Here is a 21,684-nt window from a genome sequence, read left to right on the forward strand (position 1 = left end):
TCACCTTTATAAAAATTCTGTATTTCAACCCATAAGAGGGAAGGGATCTGCAGTTTACCTTTTACTGCTTATTGGATTTCCAGCTTTACTTCTACCAGAATATCAGATCAGTTTCTGCAGATACCCTGCCTTCTTTGCAGGCCTTGTGGTGTAACTCATTTTCAGGAGGCTGAGCAGAGCAGGGTTTAGTAGAGCTCTGACTGTGTTTTCCTCCCAAACTGCCGGTTTGATGTTTTTTTCTGTTGCCTATGAATGAAAATGGATGTCTTAAATTCAAGTGCCCTTCATAAATCCTATCCATATCAGTTTTACATCTTTCCCTTCTGATGAAGCAGCAGCTGCAGCACTACCTGTTTTGAAGTGATCAAAAACAGCTTTGTGTTTTGTTTCACCAAGGATGTTTTGTATGGTTGAAGTGACTCTTGATATTTGTGCACTTTTTAGTTCATCTCTTTTTTTAAAAGCTAGGTATTAATGATAAAAACTTCTGAGCATTTCCACACCTTTCCTGAGCCCTTGCTGAACTCCTATTTTTTTTTCTACCTTGTGGTGTTTAAATTATAAGCTGTTTTCTGCCAGTCCATTACCTTGAATAGCACTCAGCACAGCAGGAAGCTGTTCTTGCTTGGCATTGATGTCCTTGCACAGTACAGTTGATAACACACAGCATGGAGCTGCTTGATCTGAGAAGATTCACTCCTCTCTAGGAGCTTCTGAACTGTATTTCCAAATATTGAGGCACAAAACTGGACTTAATCTTGAAGTTCTCTCACCTCTTAAATTACCAGATGGAATTAGAAGCTTTCTAAGCTTTCAGTAGGTAATATGCTGGACAGAAAATTTGAAGCTTTGGGGAGAAGGCAGCTTTTATGTAAATTTTGAGAATCTGTGTGTTTAAACAGGAGCAACTCAAATCTTGGAACTAATAAGATATGGCAAGACCTGGTTGCTTTACAGGCAGTTTAATTTTGACATCATTTGACATAGTACATCCATCCTTACGAAGGGTTTTGCTTGAGTGACTTGACATCTGTGACACAGTTTTCCAAAAGGTAGGAGAAGCCATCAGCATGGCAGGCTTCTATTCTGAATTGGTAGCTTCAAGTTTTAAACAACTGAAAATAGCCACAGAACCACCACTGTTACACAACTTTCTCTTGATGGATAGCCCTATACTTAGACTATAATTGTGCTGGAGAGAATTAGATAGCAACTGTAAATTGGAAGGAGCTGGGTGAATACTAATCATGACTTGATCCATTGGGAAACACACTGGAGGATGCTTGTATTCACCACTCTAATATTCAAAGGGTGAAAAAAAATAGTGCCCCATGAGTTTTTCCCTGAACCCATTTTTTCATTTTCTGTACCAACTAGCCAGCAAATGACATTTCTGGAGTAATTATATAAAGTCAGAGAAACAGATCTATATCTGTCTTGGCTAGTAAGAATACCACTGTTGCTGTTATTGCCCGTGGTTGTAGTATTTAAAAGAATAAAGATCTTGAAAAATAACTGATCTTCCAAAACTTCATTGCTTTCAGGATATGAAGTGTGCATGTAAGCACTGAAAATGATGGCTTTTCCTTTGTGAAACACTCAAACAGGGTTAGGTTCCGATCTTCTGAGTTAAGTTGTTATCTGAGTCCATGGCACTCTTAATTTATTTTTAAAGATTAAATTATTTGTAAAAAGGAAGCAGGAACAGGACGTAAAATTCTTCTGCAGAGTATTGCAAAAGTGGAATAGAAATCCAGTCCAATTATACCTTTGCCACCAGAATCTGCAACAGCTTTTCATGGCAGGCAAGTGACTTAGAGGCTTGTTAGCATCTCTTTATTGCCCTGGAAAAAGTTGTCTTCTTGGGAGACAGATATTCAGGTCAAATAGAAGCAATTTAGTATTTGAAGAGCACCAGTTTATTAAGCAGCTGACAGCATTGGGCTTGAAGAAGTGGCTTGTGGTGGCTGCTTTGTGCCACTTCAGTCCTGGTTTCAGCAGTGAATCTGCTGACAAGGGCAGATGCTGAGGAAGGAATGAGTTCTGCTTCCTGGGTGCAGATGATGGAACTCTCTTTATGTGGGATCTGTAGCTATTTTTCAAAGCATCTGGCATAAATTCTGTTAATTTAGGATGTTAGCCTGTGTAACCCTTCCTTAACCTTGCGTGTTAAAACCTGTGAACTTTTGTTTTATTCCTGGGGGAGATAAAGTGTTAAGTCCTCGTGGGCGTTCTGTTTAGCTGCGGAGGGTCAGCCATATGGTGCTGCATCTGCTCTCGCTTCTGAGAGAGAACTGATTCTGCATGTGTTTGGTTCTGACTGGTTCTTTGGGTTTTGCTGTTGCCATTTAATGCCATGGGAAAACAGAGCTCCCCATGCTGAGCTCAGTAGAATTGGATAAAGCATTCTACATTAGTTAGTGTTATTTTTAAAGTCTTGCTATAATTGAAGATTTGCTTTTTCAGTGTCTCAGTATCGCTCTGAATATCATAGTGTAAATAGTGCTACTGAACCATTAGGATTAAAAACAGACTCTAAAACTAAAAATAGATTAGCCGTTAAAGTAATAAAAAATCAGTAATCTTCACTGTCAAATAATTTTACCATTTTGCCTCCTTTGAAATGTACGCTGTCTGAGTTTCTTGACACTGACTTCTTGCCTGTGATAGATAGTGTATTCTAATAGTGAACACCAGAATTTCTGCTTTATTCCTGTAAGGCCATGTGAGTATATTATGCACAGCCATTCCTTAATGGGTGATCTCTGTAGACATGTAATTCCTAGGATAACGTGATAATTAAATAGCCCTTGCTTATCCCATTAACCCAGGGCAAACTCAGTATGCTAGAGACAGATGAATGCAAAGCAACTCTGCTGTTCCTGGGCTCCAGCTAGGGATTTGTTTTGCTCATCAATGCCTACATTTGTTCTAAGGAGTGCACTGTTTGATGTTGGGTCTTGTGGAGGTCTTTCCCCCAGGTAATGCAGTGAACAGCCTGCAGCTCGGGGTTTAAATTACCATGAAATTGCTGTGGACCTCTTGCTTTCCAAAGATAGTCTGAAAAGAGAGAGTTTTATTGGCGTGGTTTCATATGTATTTCAAACAGATGTAGTTAAACCTGTTGAAGAAGACTTCTCTTTATTTGGGATCATGATTTTGTTTGTTTGGTTTAGCAAGGCTAAATGGAGCTAATCAGCTTTAAAGGAAAATAAGGAGATTTTTTTTTATATAGAAATGAATGTCTACATAACTCTGTTCTGGTTAAACCCTATTACCTTCAATAACATCTAGTGGTATTAAGTAACGTACAAGCAGACATGTATAGTGCTTATATTGTTGGTTTTTTTATTTCTCTCTTTTTAAGGTTAATCTCTTGTTTCCACATTAATCGTTCTTGGTGCCCACCTCCATCTCTCTCTAAGGTTTCTCCTCACCACTGTGCCAGCCTTCCTGCTTAGGAACCTGCTGGTTGTGCTGGCTATGGCCCACCCTGCCTCCACCTGAACTGGGTGTTCCTTATTTACTCCTGGTAGGCACATGGAGCCCTCCAACCCCTTTTTTTGAGTAACATCTTACACTGTGTTCTTCCTAAGTTACTGAACCTGGTGGTCATGTACACCTGTTAACCTTGACACTGAGATGAGGGGCTGTGGGGGTTTATTTCAGAAGTCATCAACTAACTTTTCCTTTAGAAGCTTGAGAGTGAATAAAAAACCCTCCTTCTGGTTGAAGATCAGTCTCCTTTCCTGGTTTTAATTACATCCTACATCTCAGAGCATGTGTTGGAAAATGTATTGGAGGAGTTGTCTTATGTCCTTGAACACACAGCTGAGGAACAAAGCAGCTGGGGAGTGGGTAGTTCTGTAAACAGGAACAGATACAATATGCTGGGGATGATGCATTTGCTGCAGCAGTTGAAATGATGGGCAGCAAATCCTGTGCACAATTACAGGCTGGTGAGAATCTGCCAAAATATTCTGTTTACCCTGCAAGACTCATGTAATGGCTTGTTGGTTCTTTTCAATTGAAGGTATTTCAGTTACCTGCTGAGTAAAATGGCCAAGCTGTTACTGCAGGGACCTGCCATCTTTGCTTACCTGAGTCAGGTATCACACGTGTCTTGAATTAAAACCCAGAGAAGGCTTAATAAAACAAAATCTGCTTTTGCTTGCATCTTTCACCAGTACTAACTATTCCTCCTGGTCCCCAGGCTTGACAGGGGACCAGCGAACTTACCATGGGAAGGAGAGTGTGGACTCGAGGCACAGCTGGGGCAGAGCAGGGGACACCACCCGCTTCCACACCGTCAACATGGCACAGCCCGTCCGCTTCAGCAGTAAGTTGCAGACTGGGAAATATGGGCCATCTCTCTGCTCATTAATTTACAAATTTAGGCTATTCTTAAATTAAAAAGTAATAGCCTTTTCTCTTTCCTAGCTTTTTGGCCAAACTTTGACGTGCGATGCTATTTCAGGTGTTTTTGTGTTTCTTTTATGTATGTCCTGCATGGTTTATATAGCAGACCAGTACATGCAAAGAATGCTGCGTCCCTATTAATCCTCTCTTTGTGAAACCAGAGTTGCAATTTTCTGTTACAACTCATTGCAGAGTTGTAACAGAATAAAAAAGGATAAAAAACCCAAAAGAAACAAAACAGATTCAAGAGGCTTGAGAGCAGACCTGTGAAATGCAATGAACAGAAAACAGTTTCTGAATTTTAAGTTTCTTAGGCAATTCAAAATTAATAGTACAAATACAGGTTTAAATGTCATCTCCTTGTCCTATGATTCTCTCAGTTAGTCACCCATCACCTCCAAGAATGTTGGTCAAAAGCCCATGGGCCTGTTTTGTCCAGAAAAGCCTTAAGGCTTTTGTTCCAGGTTCTCTCAGTTGAGTTAATTGAGAGAAAGCAGAGACAGCAGTTCACAACATCACCTTCTTACTTCCTAAAGGTCTGCTTTACTGTGGTGGTTTTTCCAAAGCAACCAAGAATTTCCCCAGAACTTCTGTTGTCTTCAGTGATTGAGTCTGGGGGCAGGCAGGATTATATGAGTACTGTTGAGACTGTTAAGAGTAGGTTGAAAAAAAAGCAAGTTGAATGTATTGCTAATCACCTAATAGAAACACACAGTCAAAAACTTCAAAGCAAGTTGAATGTATTGCTAATCACCTAATAGAAACACACAGTCATTAAATTGGCCGCCTCTGGGGTTTTTGTGCTGCTTGTTTTTGCTTGGATTGATCAAATTTATTGTTTTTATAAAGATGTGCAGGGAAATGTCTTCCACAGTAGATGGTCAGTCTTAAAGAAAGATTTTAAAGGCTGTGACAATGTGGTGGGACTTTACTAGGAGCTTAATCTTTTTAAAAGTATGTGAAAAAAAAATCAACATTTATCAGAAACTGTAGTAAAGTCTTCAGGAATCTGTAATGTGTGCAACTCCTCCTGTGGAGGTGAAGTGCACACACTGTTGTGTATACGTGTCCCAGTGATAATTGATTAGGATGCATTATATTAAAAGATCCTAATTTGGGGGGAACGGTTTCCCTTCTATTCTTCATGTTTCCTAGGAAAGTGCCCAACAGGATGGCACCACTATGAGGGCACAGCCAGCTGTTACAGGGTGTATTTAAATGGGGAGAACTACTGGGATGCTGTGCAGACATGTCAGCGGGTGAACGGATCCCTCGCCACCTTCACCGCAGACCAAGAGCTCACCTTCATCCTGGCTCAGGAGTGGGACTTGGAAGAAAAGGCATTTGTCAGGAAGGACCAGCGTAGGTGAGTAGGGAGAAAAGGACAAAGATCTCATGTTACAGAGAATAGCTTCTGTGTGCTACAAAGGCTGGTGGTTCAGTTTGTGTAGAAAATCTAATGGTAAAATTTACGTCAGGTGAATGAGTCAGCATGAACGTGCTGGTTGGCAGTGCCCCATCTGCAGTTTGTTTTAATTAATATTAACAGATAATTCAATTCAGCAGAGACTTCTTATCAACAGTCTTCTTATCTTCAGGTTGTCTTAGCAAGGTACAGGTATTCTTGAACTGTATCAGGGAAGGTGGATTTAACAATGACTGCTGCTGCATTGCCTTGTATAGAAATAATTACTTAAATTTTTCAACAAGATTTTGATTTCCATGTAATACCTGTAGCTCTAACAAAGAGCAGCTTTGAGATAAGAATGAAGTAAAAAGGCATTTTGAGTTGCAGCTACTGTGTTTGGGTGGTTTTAGATATTTCATTCTGTTTGTTCACAACAAACAAGTCCTCCTCCTTCTGCCTGTGGGTTTTTTCTCACTCATGGGCTGCCATGACAGATCACCAGGAGTGGCTGAGTAATGGTGTCTTTCTGTCTCTGGGGAGTTAAATGGTTTAATCCAGAGCAGTCTGACCTAAGTTGTTTATGTTCAGGAATACTTGACTTCTGAATGCTGCTGTGTGATTTTTGGGTTTGAGATACTGAAGTGCTGCCATGACAACAGAATAAGGTGCTGCTTATGAGTAGAAATAAAGGACACAATTATAATTTGTAAATCTAGAAAACTACTAAGTATTTTATCAAGTATTTTCCTCTGTTCCTCAGCTGTAGTCTCTGTACATTGTCAATGTATGGGTCAGAAAGATAAGAGAAAAAGTCATCAAAATATTTTGAAAACATTGCTTTTACATATGAGGACATTAGAAAGTTGTGTGTAATTTAATTTGTTACTGTGTTTTTGGCCTGTATCTTTAGAATGTAACTTGGTTTGTTTTGCAGGTTCTGGGTGGGATATCAGTATGTGATCACCAAACGAAATCACTCTCTGGAAGGTCACTGGGAAGTAGCTTATAAAGGTGGGTCTCTCAAATTGCTGCTTAGTTCAGTGCCCATGGAAACTGTGTTAAAACATGAATATGATTTGAAAAAAACAACATGACTTCTTTCACTGGTAGTGTTGAAATAGTAGAGGTGAACTGCTTTGCTTCTCAGGGTAGAAGTGGAAGAGTTTAATACTCAACACACCTCTTACTTTAAAGTTTAAGAAGTTTTATGGGTTTTTGCGCTGGCATGGAAAGAACATGTGTTTATTTGGACTTTCCCCTTGATTAAATGAGAGAAAGGAAACAACTCTGTAATTTCTCATTCTTTGTGGTGAATGTTTAGATGAACTGCTGATTCCTGGTTCTAGTATTTGCAGACTAGTGTAGCATGTTTGGAGATTTTAGCTTTTAAAAAATTGTTAAAATTTTGTATACTAAAACAACACACTTGAATTTTGCAGAAATTTCACAGATTTTTTTTCTTATTAAAATATTTCCGGTAGTTTACTTAAACCCTGTCAGAATTTGTAATCCCAGAAATAGATCTCATTTTATATGAAAAACTGAACGTTAATTTGATGGGTGTCACTGGCTAAACCCTTTCAATTGCAAAACAAGCAGCTCCCTCTGCTGAAAATGCAAAGCTATGTTTCTGCACCTTTTATTATTAGCTGATTCAGTTGAGAGATTAAAGTCATAATACAAACTCTTATGTGTACAGTTGCCTGTTTAATTCCTGTACTGGTTTAGGTAGTGGAAAATTTACAACAAAGGTGTTGTTTTTTAAGCGTCAGCACTGTGAATTCCAGTGTAGCATTTGAAAACTAACCTGGATAGGTTTTTTCTCACGCATAGTTTTCAGTATCTATGGAAAATCTGGAAGGAAAAATTTCCTTTAGGTACAGACACATAGTTATGATCAGAATTTTCAAACAGTTGGGTCTTGAAAAATACTTCCTTTGACACAAGAATACAAAGATTCTCCTTAAAAGGACCTTTCTTTGCTCCTTGGAAAGCTGACTGCACTGCCATCTGCTGACAAAGTGGTCACAACAGGGAGGCATGAATTGCTGAAAAATCATCATAACTTTATCATTAGTTGTATTTAATTTGATGCATTATATGAATTTAAACCTTCTCAATAACATATAATCTTCTGTTTTCAAGCTTTGCATTTAACAAAGAGATGCCTCTACAAAGTAAAGTACATAGTAACATTCAGTAGTTCGTGAAAAACTTTTCTTAGGCTTGTATTGACACAGACTCTGAATTCCTAATACCTGTTTGAAAAGTGATTTAGGGCTCTATAGCTTGAAAATTTTAATTTATTGTTGTGACATGTGGTACATAAGCCCTCCAGAAAATGCCCTCAACACCTTTTGCACTGTTTGGAGTCCACCAGGATGCTGTTTCATGATTGAAAGGACCAAACAATGGATGCCCTAATGCATCCCCTCACACATGGGGTGGCTCTGCGAGGGCTGCACGGGTGGATGCACATCTTTGGAAGCACTGGTGGGTGCATGGAGTGCCAGGCACAAGATTGCTGTGTGGGTTCTTGCTCCACCAGTAGCAACTGTGACCAAACTCAGCGTAGTTTGAGGAGGTGTATAACTATTGTCAGGCAAACCCCATGGGCCTCTGTGGAGCAGCACTTGTGGAGGTGCTGGAGTATCACTTGTGGTTCAGAGTGACAGAATTACCCAGTACTTTGAAAACAGCAGCTTCTTTTCTGTGTGAGTCACCCCTTCCCTCCCAGCTGTTTGCCTTCCCCAGAGCAGTGCTGCTGGTGGCAGCTGGTGCTGGAGGACTCTTTGTATTGGAGTTGGTGTGCATGAAATGAGTGATGGTCCAGAGCTCTGTAAAGCTTTACGTACCCCCAGGCTGCTAATGCCAATGAATCTTGTTCCAGGCTCTTCAGAAGTGTTTTTACCCCCTGTTCCTGAGGTTGACACGGATATGTCTGAAAAGGAAAACGTTCTTTGTGCCCAGCTCCATTGTTTCCGTTCTCCTACCCTCCGGCACCACGGTTTGCACAGCTGGTATGCTGAAAACTGCTATGAGAAATCTTCATTCCTCTGCAAAAGGAGTAAGTTGGGTTCACTTTGGTCTTAACTGTGTTGTGTGTTTAAAGATGCATTAATAAGTAGTTGGACATTGTTTCATTACCCTTTCTAATTTTTGCACAGTGAATTGGGGAAAAAAAAAAAGGTGGAGTTATATTTCTGCTTGATTTTAATAAATAAGAGCATCATCATGTGTGGCTGTCACACAGTACAGAGTTTTACTAAAAAATCATCAGGCAGCAAAATAAACTTGGGCAAAAAAAAAGTTTTCTGATTTTTTTTTTTTCTTTTTAGAATACCATATTAGTAAACATTGCTCTTAAATTATTAATTTCACATTAAAATAAGGAAACACTTATTTTAGAGTATAGCAAATTCTACTAAATTCTTTCTAGCTAATTATTAGACCTAGAAGGGAAAGACAAGTGGAGCTCACTGACTTAAAAGTGGGTAAAAAAAAGCTTTTGTTCTGCATCTTGCATTCCTGTACTCCAAAAGCCTTGATACCAATAGAGGTATTTGCAGTATTAGCAGGTAATCTTAGACATTACCTGATCTAGGTGGTGCTTCTTTGGAAGGAGAAAAGTTGTTTAACTTGAGGGTTATACAGGGTGCAGCTGACTGCCAGGGAAGTTGTGCAGCCTCTGTCCTCAGAGGTTTTTATGACCAAATTAGATAAAACTCTGACCAACCTATTGGGATGTCATGCTTTGATCAGAGATTGAGCTGGAGACCTCCTCAGGTGTCTCCCAGTGTTACCTTCCCTGTGGACCCCAGCAGCTGACCTGTGCAAAGGGGAGGGGACAGGCCATCCTCCCTGAGCAGTCATTCCAGCTGCCAGCTCCCAGCACTGTTTTCTCTCTGGTTTTGGCACCTGCCTTTAGGTCAGTGGGTAAAAGGCAGCAAAGCTTCCCCTGCTGGGCAGGGATCAGGATGCTGCTAGGACAGTGGAAGTACTATTGCCTGGCTCCCTTTTTAAGTCCTGGCCTATGAAAAGGCCTTCAAATTTGGTCTAGAAAAGATCCAGCTTTTCCTAATACCAGGAAAGAGGAAGGAAGCTGCAGCAGGCTTTGGCAGTGAAGGTTAAGCTTCTCAGACCACTTGCTTTCCTCTGTCTTGGAGAGTATGCTTGGAAGTGTGTCAGTTCCATTAAATACCTCAAACTCACCTTGTCAGTGAGCTGAAAATCGTCTGTGTCCCTGGAGACCATCCATTATCCTTCCTACTCCCTGGAGATCCCTTTTCAAAGTTCCTTAATGTGAAGGCCTGGATTTTAACTTAGCCTTATATTTACAAATCACTTAACAAATGAAGCTGGATTCCATGGATATCGATGTACCTGTCTGTTCTAGGCCAGACCTGTGTTGACATCAAAGACAACATTGTGGATGAAGGCTACTACTTCACTCCCAAAGGGAACGATCCCTGCTTGAGCTGCACGTGCCACAACGGTGAGCCTGAGATGTGTGTGGCTGCCCTGTGTGAGCGGCCCCAGGGCTGTCAGCAGTACCGCAAGGACCCCAAGGAGTGCTGCAAATTTACCTGCTTGGACCCAGGTAAGACTCTGCTGCTGCAGTTTTGTCAGTAAAAATTAGTTGAGTGCTCGACTTGGGTATCTTTGTTTGAAACAGCACATCCTTGCAGTGCCTCTACATTGCTGGGTTCAACCACCCCGTGGAGAAGGGTCTCAAATCGTAGGGAACACTTCAGACTGTGGCTGGTAAAAGCTAATTAGCCCTGAATCTACTTAGAAAGGAGAAGCAGTAGTTTATTTTCAGTTTGGAGAGGGACAGTACTGTGGGTTTTTAGTAGAGCATCTGGTACATTTCCTTTGTCATGTTTAGTTGTCATGAAAACAAAACACTTTTCTCTTGAGCACTAATTAAGCATCTTTTTCTGGTCATGAACATATTTATGTGTATGGAAGTTTTCATGCAGGGATCATGTGGGAAGCAGAGTTTTTAAATTTTATAGTTTCAATAATAATCAGGACCTACAGCCTTGGCTATTGGATTTGGTACATCAGTGCAGGTTTTTGTTTTGGATTGATTAAGTCAATGAAGTTGCCTTTTAACTGTTTGTTGGTCACTGTTTTGGGGTGCAGATTTTGGGGAGGTTATTTTTCTGTACAGAAAAGAAATGTAGCTTGGTTGGAGTTTACTGTGAGAGTGGTCAGATACTGGAGCAGATTGTGGAATTGCCTTCTGTGCAGATACTCAGTGCATGATTGGACTCTGTCCTGCACAGGCTGCTCTGGCTGATGCTGCTTGAACAGGGGTTGGACTAGATGATCTCAGGATGTTCCCTTTAACCTCAGCCATTCTGTGATATTGGGTTGTTTGATATTTTAAAAGAACCTAATCATACCTGAGTGCATTAAGAAACTATTTTTCTGAACTCCTGTAAAAACACAGAAAGTCAACTCTTCCATCAGAGGCTTCTATGTCAATCTGTTACAAATAAAGGGGTGCTTACTGGCTTCCAAATTTGCAGTCTTATTGGTCCTAACTAGAGAGATTAATCATTAAAGGCCACTGTCTCTCCTTGTGTCACATTTGTTCTGAGCGTTAAGCTTAACAGATGTTTGCAGCTAGTGTGGCAGGTCTGCAGTGAAAGAGTAGGAAAAAAGCAGGAGTCTTCCTCCCACTCTTATCAGCTGAGTTAAGACTTAGGCTTCACTTTTTTTATCTGCAGGAACAATGTCAGCAAAGCATCATCCAGCAGACAGGATAAGATGACCTGGGATAACCTCGTGTCATGTTCTTTAATCCTTGCTTATTGCTGTGGGTCTTAACTATTTCATGAATACTGATTTGAAGAGTGTATTTTACCACGTATTTTCTCATCCTTAAGCTCTTCTGTATTGATGCTAAATGAGACTTTCATTATACTCTTGCTTGAAGTGTTCTGGTGGATTTTTTAGTAACTTTGTTTTTTAGAGAGGATTCATCAAGCTGTCATCCAACTTCTTTCATCATGAAGTTACTTCAGCTAGTGATAAACACTGAAAATTTTAAATTAAACATTTCAGTTTTCCTTCTGGGTGGTTATAAATGACTATTCCAGATGACAAAAATTAATGAATTACTTTCTTTAATCAGCATGTATTTATCTTTGTCCAATTCTTTCATGTATCTTCCCTAAGCTCTGTTGCAAAGGAAAGAAAACAGTTTACTAATCAACAGTAAGTAAGTTAATCACCCAAGGAGAGACCTGGGGAAAATAAATCCTGCTGTTGGGTTGGCAGGTAATCAGCTCTTGCAGCGTGAGTGGGTGAGCAATGATTACAAGTGGTAACAAATATTACTCAAGGACTTGGTAGTAGGGGGATTTTTCAGTGGTAGGAGTAAGCTGAGCAATCACAGCTATACTCACTTAAAAGATGCTTCTCATTTAGCCAAAGATAAATAGCAGGAGAATATTTTGAAACCAAGATAGTCTGTCTATTGCTGCTCCATGTTGAGGTAGAAAATAATTTTTCTGTTGTGGCTCTTGTTTAGACAGACCTGTGACTGTGAAAAGTAGAAGAAATAAAATACTTGGAAAGAACTGATGTGCTGAAGCTTTTCTAGTGACTGAACTGGTGCAGTTACAGGGCACTACTGAGGGTGGAAACAAGTTTTCTGAAATAATTTGTTTTGTATTTATGTGAGCTTCAGGTGTCTTTGATCTCAATCCCACCCTAGAGTCCATGCCCACTTCCTGCCACACATTCTTGCACCTGCACTGTACTGTGATGTTGTTCTTTCTCACAGAAAAGTGCTGCCCTATCTCCACCTGGCTCCCCTTCTCCAGACAAATCTTGTTCTTTCTCATGGCATGTTAATACCAATAGTCCTTAGTTATTAACAACAGTTCTCATCTGTTGTTACTAACAGTCCTTGGCTGGCTCCACAGCCACCTGATTGTTGGTGTTTGAGACATACACATGAACCCCTTATCTGGGAATTGAGAGATCAGAAGGATCCCACTTTGGGCTCCTGTTTGTAGGGTCTCAACAGAATGGGCTCTAGTTGTGGTAATTTTCCATCCTGGCTACAGTTGGAGTCAGTAACTTACTTTGAGGGTGCAATAACAAAAATAGCACTCCAAGTGGATTGTTATTCAGGCAAGAAAAATAAGTTTCCAAGGCTGTTGATTAAAAAACAGATGTTCTTTAGACACCTGTTAGTTCCTGGGAACAGACAATGTTTCTGATAAGCCCAAGAGAGCTTAGTCCAAGTGCAGCTCATCAAGGCTGAGGTCTAATGAGCATTTCTCAGGTCATAGTGCAGCCTGTAGAGGGGAGATGCACCACCAGAATCCATTCCACAACTGAAGTCATCTTCTCTGGGCCTCTGCACCTATGTGTATATTTTACTAAAGGCACTTCAGTGTTACTGACAGCCTTGAATATTCTGCAGTGATGGTGGAGTCGGCGTGGCCGTAAGGTGGGGGAGGAGCAGGGGCAGGTCTGTGCTGTTCAGGGGGCTCTGCTGGTTGGGAGGTGTGTGACTGCAGCAGTTGAAGCTCTGTCAGTGGTAGTTGCTAAAGGGTTTGACAGCACCCAGGCTTTTGTGCTGCACAGCCAGATCTGAGAGGGTGTAATGTTCAAGATTTATGCGTAGCGCGCTATTAAATGAATTTCTTCTTGCCAAGAAGGCGTTACATAATGAATGCCAGCCTGTTAGGCATGTACTGGAATGATAGAAATTAGGTGGATTTTTCTGTTACTAGCATGTGTAGCAAACTAATACTTAAAAGTTTTGTGAGGCTTTTAGCCTTCTTTTATAAGGAATCTTTGATAATACATCAGTTATTGTTAGTGAAAGGAAAAGTATGGAGGGAGCTCTTGCTGCTCGAGTGGGTGTGGGAAAGGAGAGGTGGCCAGGATCTGGCTGGTTCCTCTGAGAAGTGGCCCTGCAGTCACTGGGAAGAGGGACCATCCCTGCTAGTGTTTGTGTCTTGCTGCAGCAGGTGACCACGTTGTGAGGCCACCTTGTCTGTTTCTTACCCACCCCTAACCTGGGTGTGTTTCTCATTCAGAACTCTTTAATGGGAAGTTAGTGCCAAGAACACAGTACATCATTTTTAAGTCATTTTAGTTTGTGTAGAGTACCTCTGTGTGTGTGTGTGCTGCTTAGGCATAATCCAGTGGGATTAGTTGAATTGTGAGAAACTAATGCCTCTTGTGCCTGGTGCTGGGAATACAGTGGTAATTTGTTCACAAGAGCCTTCCCTGTGTGGGTCTGGTTAACAATGGGATAGGGCTCTCCAAGTCCTGAGCTCCTGGGTCTGTTTCTTGTTCTGCCACTTGCTTTTGGTATGACTGTAGGAAAAGGTTCACTTCCCATTCACCTTAATCTCTTCAGTTCCTGAATGATGATTACCGTGTTCCTATCACTTAGTGGTGCTAACCAGTGTACTGGTGACATGTGGAATTTTGATAGCCACATCTGGGTGACAATGACAACGTTCAGAAATTTTTTAATTGCAAATGGCATGGTTAGGATGTTCAGAAGTTATGTAGTGTATAGATATGCCAGTTCTCAAACCTTTTCCTCTTTAGTATGATCTGATCAGCCATGCAAGCAAAACAAGTGGATGTGCAAAATGCCACTAACCTTTCTTTTTTCCAGTTTTCAGAGGCCTGAAGCCTTCAGTGTTTTGCCCCTTTTCTTGAGGAAGATATTCTTAGAAACTTTCAGATCTTCTTGCAGTAAAAAGATAAATCACCTGATGATTCATGATTTTCTTACGTATTTGAAATACGGAGAAGTGTTAAACCAGGCTAATGAATCTCCACTCTACGTTTATCTCTCCGTTACTGACAGAAAAACATCAAGAAAAATGAATCTTGAACAAAAATAACAGGCTGTTTTTATATGTTTGATGAACAGATGGCAACAGCCTGTTTGACTCAATGGCCGGTGGAATGCGCCTGATCGTGAGCTGCATCTCCTCCTTCCTCATCCTCTCCCTGCTGCTCTTCATGGTGCACCGGCTGCGCCAGAGGCGGAGAGAGCGCATAGAGTCCTTGATTGGAGCTAACTGTGAGTATCAGCTCTCTCCTTGTGCTGATAGTGACACACTGGGGTGTGTAAAGGGGAGAAATGTCATCGTCTTGCTTGACTGTGCCTGTGTCTTGGTGGGGTCTTCAGACTTGAACTTTTGTAGTGGATAATGGAAGAATATTTTTGTTTCTATGTGCTCCAAATCTGAAATATCTTCTGTGTGAACAGTAGTCTGTAGTTTGAAGAGGTTAGAGTCAAATTTAGATGTGATGCAGGACAAACAGACTGGGAGCAGGTGGGCCTGGGTATTGTGTAATTGCAGCAAGTTGACTTGGATGGGTTATGTAGACTTTTCTAGGTCTTCAGGAGACCTGAGTTCCTGGGGTGTGAAAAGTGGAAGAAAGTGTTGAGATCTGGCTTGAACTGAAGAAGACAGCACGAGATAAAGTCACTTACTCCTTTTCCTTCTCTTGAAATAGTGCACCATTTCAACTTGGGCCGCAGGATGCCTGGTTTTGATTACGGTCCCGATGGTTTTGGAACTGGCCTTACTCCACTGCATCTTTCAGACGATGGGGAAGGTGGAGCATTTCATTTTCACGATCCCCCTCCACCCTATACTGCTTACAAGTACCCAGACATTCAACATCCTGATGACCCACCTCCTCCTTATGAGGCTTCTGTCAATCCAGACAGCATCCTTTGTTCCACTCCAGGTATGCAGGCAATAATTTCTCTTCTCTCCCACTTTTCATTTTGGCTAGAGGATGGATTTTTTTTTTTAAGCTATAATCATGTGTTTTAGCAATTGTGATGGGAAACGACATTTTACCAAAAAAATCTGCAATTTCTGTGATGAAAAAGTATTTTGTTAAAATGTATCATTAACCTTGGTTTTTCTCAAAGGTTTTTGAATCACCTAAATTAGCAGTGGAATCCAGTCTGTAAGCAGGTTACCTCTTAAACCTTACCTATTTTTGAGCCTATCCTTGGATGGATTAGCTGGTTATCTTTTTTCTACCATGCTGCTACCATTTTTTGGCCTTTTGAAGATAGTTTGATGGAGTTTGGTATTAAGAAGTAGAACAAATGTCAAGTACAAGAGATTCTGGATAAAATGTATCCAGCCTCTTCTCTCCTCCCTTCTTCCCCCACCCACACCCCCCAAAATTGACCAAAAATACCACTGTCTAATGATTCACCCAGTGCTCTTCAGTTTTGCAGCTGTGATATTCATATACTGTAGAAATCATTCCAATTTGGGATTTTATAGCAGCATATTTCACAAGATAAGTGAGCCTGATTAGTGCAGGCATCTTATTTATATGTCAAAGTTTTATTTTTGTTACACAGTTTTCCTCTTTTGCAGTCTCATGTTGTTGTGCATTAGCTCAAAACCAGGAAAAACTCAGAGCTCCCAGAAATGCGGATCATAAATCTGTTTGGGAACGTGAAATGATAAACTTCACGTTCTGATTCTGTTGGTTTTTTGTCCCTTTGCAGATGGAGTTCTTTCTCAGGCTGTGCAAAGCAGTCCTCCATCACTAGGAAACTGTGATGTATCCCCACAGCTGACAGAGGGGTCGCTTCCTCCCTCAGTTGGTCCTTCTCCAGTGGAGCTGGAAGACTCTGCTGACAGCAGCACCTTTCTTGTCCCTCCTGACACACCCATAAATGAGAACACCCCAGCAGAAACTTTGACAGGCAGCCGCCACAGTCACTGTTCCCTCAACACCATTGTATAAAGGAGTGAAACGCCCAGCACCGCTCAGAGGTTTAGCAACTGTTTGCACAGACAAACACTAATCTGAGGCTTGAACTTCAGAAGGAATCTCCACTTTGTTTTTCGAACACTGCTTTTATGTTCTAGATTAGGATCGTGCCTCTCGTTTTTTGGCTGTCGTTCTTCATTCACTAATCAATTTGTCCTGTAAATATGGATTGTACAACTGCTCTTTTTTTCCATTGGCTATGGAAAGGAGAGCAGAGAATTCCTTTGACTTCTGAGGAGGTGAGAAGTATGGGTAGTTTGGGTTGTTTTTTTTTTCTTAACCTGAGAGGAATCAAAATCTACATCAGAAAAAAGCTGCTTGGATTTGGCTGGATACCACTGGACCCAGGAAACAGACAATGGAAAAGAAGGGTGGGGACAATCACTGTTGGAGAAGAGAAGATGGAGCTGCAGGGGAGGGGGCTGGGGGCCTGTTCTGTGGAGTGGGACACATGCCATCCAGAGTTACACTGTGTAAAACACGGTGCCTTGATCAGAGCACCAGAGGAGCTGGAGCAGGAGTGGTCTGCGGAATATGCGACAATTGGCTACGGAGAAAACCGGGATTTGCAATTACAATTACGTGTTGTCAGTAGCTGCAAAACCTCAAATTGTTGGATAAACTTCTGGCCCATGAAGAAAACTGGGTCTGTGTGATGTCCCTTTAGTAGAGCCCTCACGTGTGTTAGGAAGTACTTTAGGGTAGAGATGGGGAGCAATTAACTTTGATGCAGCCTGAGTTCACTGTATGAAGCCCCTGTTTGTTCTAATCCCATTAAGTAAGATTGAGGTATTTTCTTTCTGGTTTAACTTCTTTACAGTGAAAGGTTGCACAAAATTGGCCTGGATACAAGACCACTGTTCTTGCTTTTCTTATTGCATGCTATATTTAGCATGTGTGTTCCCTCCCCTTCATTTCACTTCTTTACAGTTCTACAAATACGACTTAAAATGGTGATCAACATGTACTATAGGTGATGTTTAATTCTAATTGGACACCTGTTCCTTATCTCAGTCCCATAAATAGCCAGCCCTGTTCTAGAGATTTCCCCTGTGCCCCCCAAGCCATTTATCCAGGTCCCACAAGGGGTTATAATGAGGTTAGGGTACTTAAATCAATAAAGCAGTTTGCTTCAGTCTGATATGTCAACTTAAATTTCCCCCTCGTATTGAACTCTTTAAGCTAAGTTAATTTACAGATGGCAAAGATTCATTCAGTCCCTCACGATACCCAAAGTCAAGCACGGTTGGTTTTGATAATGAGTGCAAAATAATCTTTACAGGCAATTTTAAATTTAAGTTTGGATTTCAGTGTACAAATAGTTTACCCTTTTCTCCCATACTCCCATTGCTTCTGCTTCTCCTTGACTTACTGTAACAGTCAGCAGATGAGATGAATTTTAAGGAATTTGTAAAGAATGCCTCTTGTGAGTGGTCTCCTGTTACCCTATGAAGGGTACAAGCCTAGAGGGACAGGAAGAAAGCACTGCATAGGGGTGTGTATGTGATCTATTTTTCTAGTAATGATGAGAAATCATACTTGTATGACAAATCCTAACCCACTCCTGTGGTTTCCCAGTGCAGCTGACTCTTTCCCCATGGAATATGCTGCTACTTTCTATTCCCTGTCATGCCTATAGGCTTATACTGTACTTGGGGATTGGTCTTGACAGTTCAACTCGTTTTGCACAGAAAGCTGTGAGTTTGTTACCGAGCTCGTACCTGGTGTGTCGAGGTGCAGACGCTGCAAACAGCCCTGACTCCACCGGAGAGCGTGAATCACAGTTCTGGGGAGCGCTGCTGGCACACGAGTGGGAGGAAGCACTGGGAGGAAGCCTCTCTGCCTGGAGCTGTTCCACCACCCCTTCCTGCTCTCTGCTGTGCCTGGCTCCAGCAGCAGTGGTACGAAACGAGAGGAACAGTTCTCCACCCTGTGGGATCTCTGACCGAGTCCTCCTCCGAGTTCCAGGTCCTGGTCTAATGAAGTGGATGGATAGCAGTAGTCAGAACCATGCATACAAATTATTGAGCATTTCTGAAGTATGAAAATAAAGCGGGTTTTGTGCATTTTTGAGCACATTCATACGTTTTATACATTGTATGTACTGATTTTTCTTTAGTTTTATAGGTACGAATGCGTGTGTGCGTGTGTGTGTTTCTGGGTGGTGATATATATATATATACACACATATATATATATATCTCTATACATACTGTAGACAGTAACCTTTGTGCTGTGTCCAGCTAGGTGAAGCTAAGCACTGAGATAGAAATTAGGCTCTAGGGTTAATACTTCTCTTGAGCTGGCTACACTCTTGTAGAACAGGCTGTGATAGTATACACTTAAATAGGATGCAAAGTCTATGCTACTACAATCTGTTCCTGAAAAATACTTTGTTAGCAGTGCAAAGTAGAAAAATTCCAATTTCTTTTGAAGCCAGATGGAATATTTGTTCTTTGTAGTATCCTAGCGCAATAACAAAAAGCCTTTTGGCTTGGTTCAGTCTCTGAGGCTGTATTTTGTGGCTGAGGTGAACAGATACCTTACCTCACACTTCTCCTAACACTGCAGGAATCTGTTTAATATTTTTGTATTTTACTTTTGGTTCTGTGGTGAATTTTATTTGCAAATAAGCTCTGTTACAACTGGCAACTTCATTGTGGCTCCTGGTTGTAGCTATTCCAAATGGAGGCTTCTTTGTAGAAGCCTCAGTGTGATATTTTCCCCATTGCTTCTGAGCCTTTCCCACTTGTATATTGGCAGGACGCTGCTATTTTCTTTGTTTTCCCCTATCCTTCTTCATCTTAAATGTAAACAAGGGAAATTCTTCTTTGAATGGAGCAGCTCACTAAGTACAGCTCATTTACCTCTCAGTGAGCTTCTAATTTGGCAATAAAATTGTCATTTCCCCACCTTTTATGTAGCTTTTTCACATTGAGTACTTTCTCTTGGAGTAAGAGCCTTTGTAGCAGAAAATGTCCCAGCTACTCAGACTGCTGGACCAACTGGGGAAGAGTTAAGTTTTCTTGACAACAGTGGACTCCTCAGCAAACCTTCCTTGCCCTTGGCAAGGTGACTGGTGGGCAGTTTGTCCCAAGGGCTGATGACAGAGTTGGTGCTTGCCCAAGGAAAACCTCTCTGGATTGATTGCCATTTGATTGATGAGATCTTTGAGTTACTTTCTGCATTGATTTTCCCCCACTGCCATTCCCATCTCTGGATGTTCTTAACACCTGGTGCATCCTGAGTGTCCCTGCAGCCCCAGCAGGGAGATGGCATTGCCACATGGCTTCCAGCAGGCTGCGTGAGCCCAGGGTGTGTTTTTCTTGGGATGCCCTTGACCATAGCTGCTGTCAAGTCGCAGCACTGGTTCTGTGCAGGGCTGGTCTTGTCCCACTGTGGCCTCAGACAAAGCTGCTCCTCAGCTTCCCCGTGCTGTGGTGCCGTACTGAGGCCTCTGCTGTTCCCTAAGAGCATTCCCGGGCGCTCTGGTTTGTCCGTGATGCCCTTCCACAGTCCCACAGAGCCTCTGGCTCTGCGCTGGGAGTCCAGAGTTAAAATGTTACAGGGGCAGTGGGTTCTGCTGTGCAGGATCAGCACCATCCTTCAGGTGTGCAAGGAGCTTGTGTAGTGTTCAGTCCTGCTGCCTTTGGGCCTCAGACCGTTCCTTTAGCCATGCACAGCAGGACACTGATCCAGATGAAAAATGAAGCAGGTGGACATTTTTTTTCTGAAGGCTGAATCTTACAACCAGTGGGTGCTGTGCCTCCACAGGTGCCATGGGGTGATGGCCTGTTTCAGTACTTGGGAAGAAAATGTGTTTTGTGACCAGTAATTATTACCATTCTTTTCCCATCTCATGTTAAATGAATTTGAAGCTTGTACTTAAAGATATTTTTATCTTTCAGATGTGATTTCTCAGTGGCAAAACACTGATGTTTTAATGTTGCCTCGTACAATCCATAATGTGCATCTCCCTTTTTCAGTTGCTGAAACGTCATTTTTCTCCCTAGCTAAGGAACATGTAATATGCAGAAATTTCTTTTAAGTTTCCCTTGCAAGTTGGGAGCTGGACCGTAAAATGAGAGCAGTTGAGTGTAGAGGAGGAGGTGAATCAAAGTTCATGTTTGTTTCTCTGTTCCCCAGTCCCAAGTGAAATAGGTGTTTCCTTGGAGCAGAGGCTTTCAGTGATGAAGATGCGCTTGCCCCTAGTAACAGTCAGCATTGCCTGCCTGCTACGGTACCACATAGCTTTAATTTTCTGGTATGTGCCCCTCGAGTGTTGACTGGGTCAGGCTTGCTGCCAGCGGAGGTGGCTGTGCTGCACCATCCCTGTGTGTTGGGCTGAGGGTGCCTGGGAGGCTGTGAGAGGATGAGACACTGCTTTGTACCTTCCTCTGGAAAATCATTTTAGCCAGCGCTGCACTTGCAGGCTTCTCCTGTGTAGTTGGTTTGTGACTGGACTTAACTGTGGCAGTGTATAAAAGATTTTGATATTCTGTGAAATACCATGTAGAATTTAAATTTGATACTATGATAATTGAGTCCCTGTGACACTGGTTTTTGTTTTAACTTCTTTGGGGTTGGCACTAATCTCTTTTTTTTTCAAGATGCTGTGAGAAACATTTCATCCAAATGCCAAATAAATTGTGTTCTGTAAGAGAAATGTTGTGTTCCAGTATCTCCTGATTTCTGCGTCGATGTGGTTGCCCAGCATTGTGAAGGAGGGTTTTGTTAAATCACTCTTCTGAGCTGTGATCTTGCAAAAAGATCAATAAACGCATTTAACTTGGAGCAGGTAGTCTGCCAGAGTTGCTATATGTGCACAGATTCCAGTGGGATTCACCTGTCTTAGTGTAATTTTAGGAAAGTCTTGAGTTCATACCCAAGAAAATGAAGTGCAGTGTATTCCTGCTGCCCTCCCCAAACCCACGGGAAGCCGCTGAGTCCAGGGGCAGGGGTTCTGCAGAAAGCAGAGGCTGGTCCCGACTCCCAGCTCGCTGTTTCTCTGGAGCCGCCGGGCTCGCAGTGTTTGCAGCGGGTGCTGC

At 41.8% G+C, this 21,684-nt stretch overlaps 1 protein-coding gene across 1 annotated transcript in view; it reads left to right on the top strand.

Moving 5' to 3' along the window:
- The window catches only part of DGCR2 (DiGeorge syndrome critical region gene 2), a 45,101-nt gene extending 23,799 nt beyond the window's left edge, over window positions 1–21,302 (top strand). Inside the window, exons 3-10 of the mRNA XM_041410127.1 lie at window positions 4,214–4,339; window positions 5,575–5,785; window positions 6,762–6,838; window positions 8,718–8,894; window positions 10,224–10,427; window positions 14,751–14,903; window positions 15,344–15,580; window positions 16,368–21,302. Of these exons, the coding sequence (XP_041266061.1) occupies window positions 4,214–4,339; window positions 5,575–5,785; window positions 6,762–6,838; window positions 8,718–8,894; window positions 10,224–10,427; window positions 14,751–14,903; window positions 15,344–15,580; window positions 16,368–16,609 (1,427 nt within the window). The 3' untranslated portion in view covers window positions 16,610–21,302. The remainder of the gene's footprint in view (window positions 1–4,213; window positions 4,340–5,574; window positions 5,786–6,761; window positions 6,839–8,717; window positions 8,895–10,223; window positions 10,428–14,750; window positions 14,904–15,343; window positions 15,581–16,367) is intronic.
- Window positions 21,303–21,684: the final 382 nt, after the last annotated feature.

Source organism: Onychostruthus taczanowskii, unplaced genomic scaffold, assembly GCF_017590055.1.
Source record: "Onychostruthus taczanowskii isolate IOZ18803 unplaced genomic scaffold, ASM1759005v1 scaffold32, whole genome shotgun sequence".
NCBI classification, from domain to species: domain Eukaryota; kingdom Metazoa; phylum Chordata; class Aves; order Passeriformes; family Passeridae; genus Onychostruthus; species Onychostruthus taczanowskii.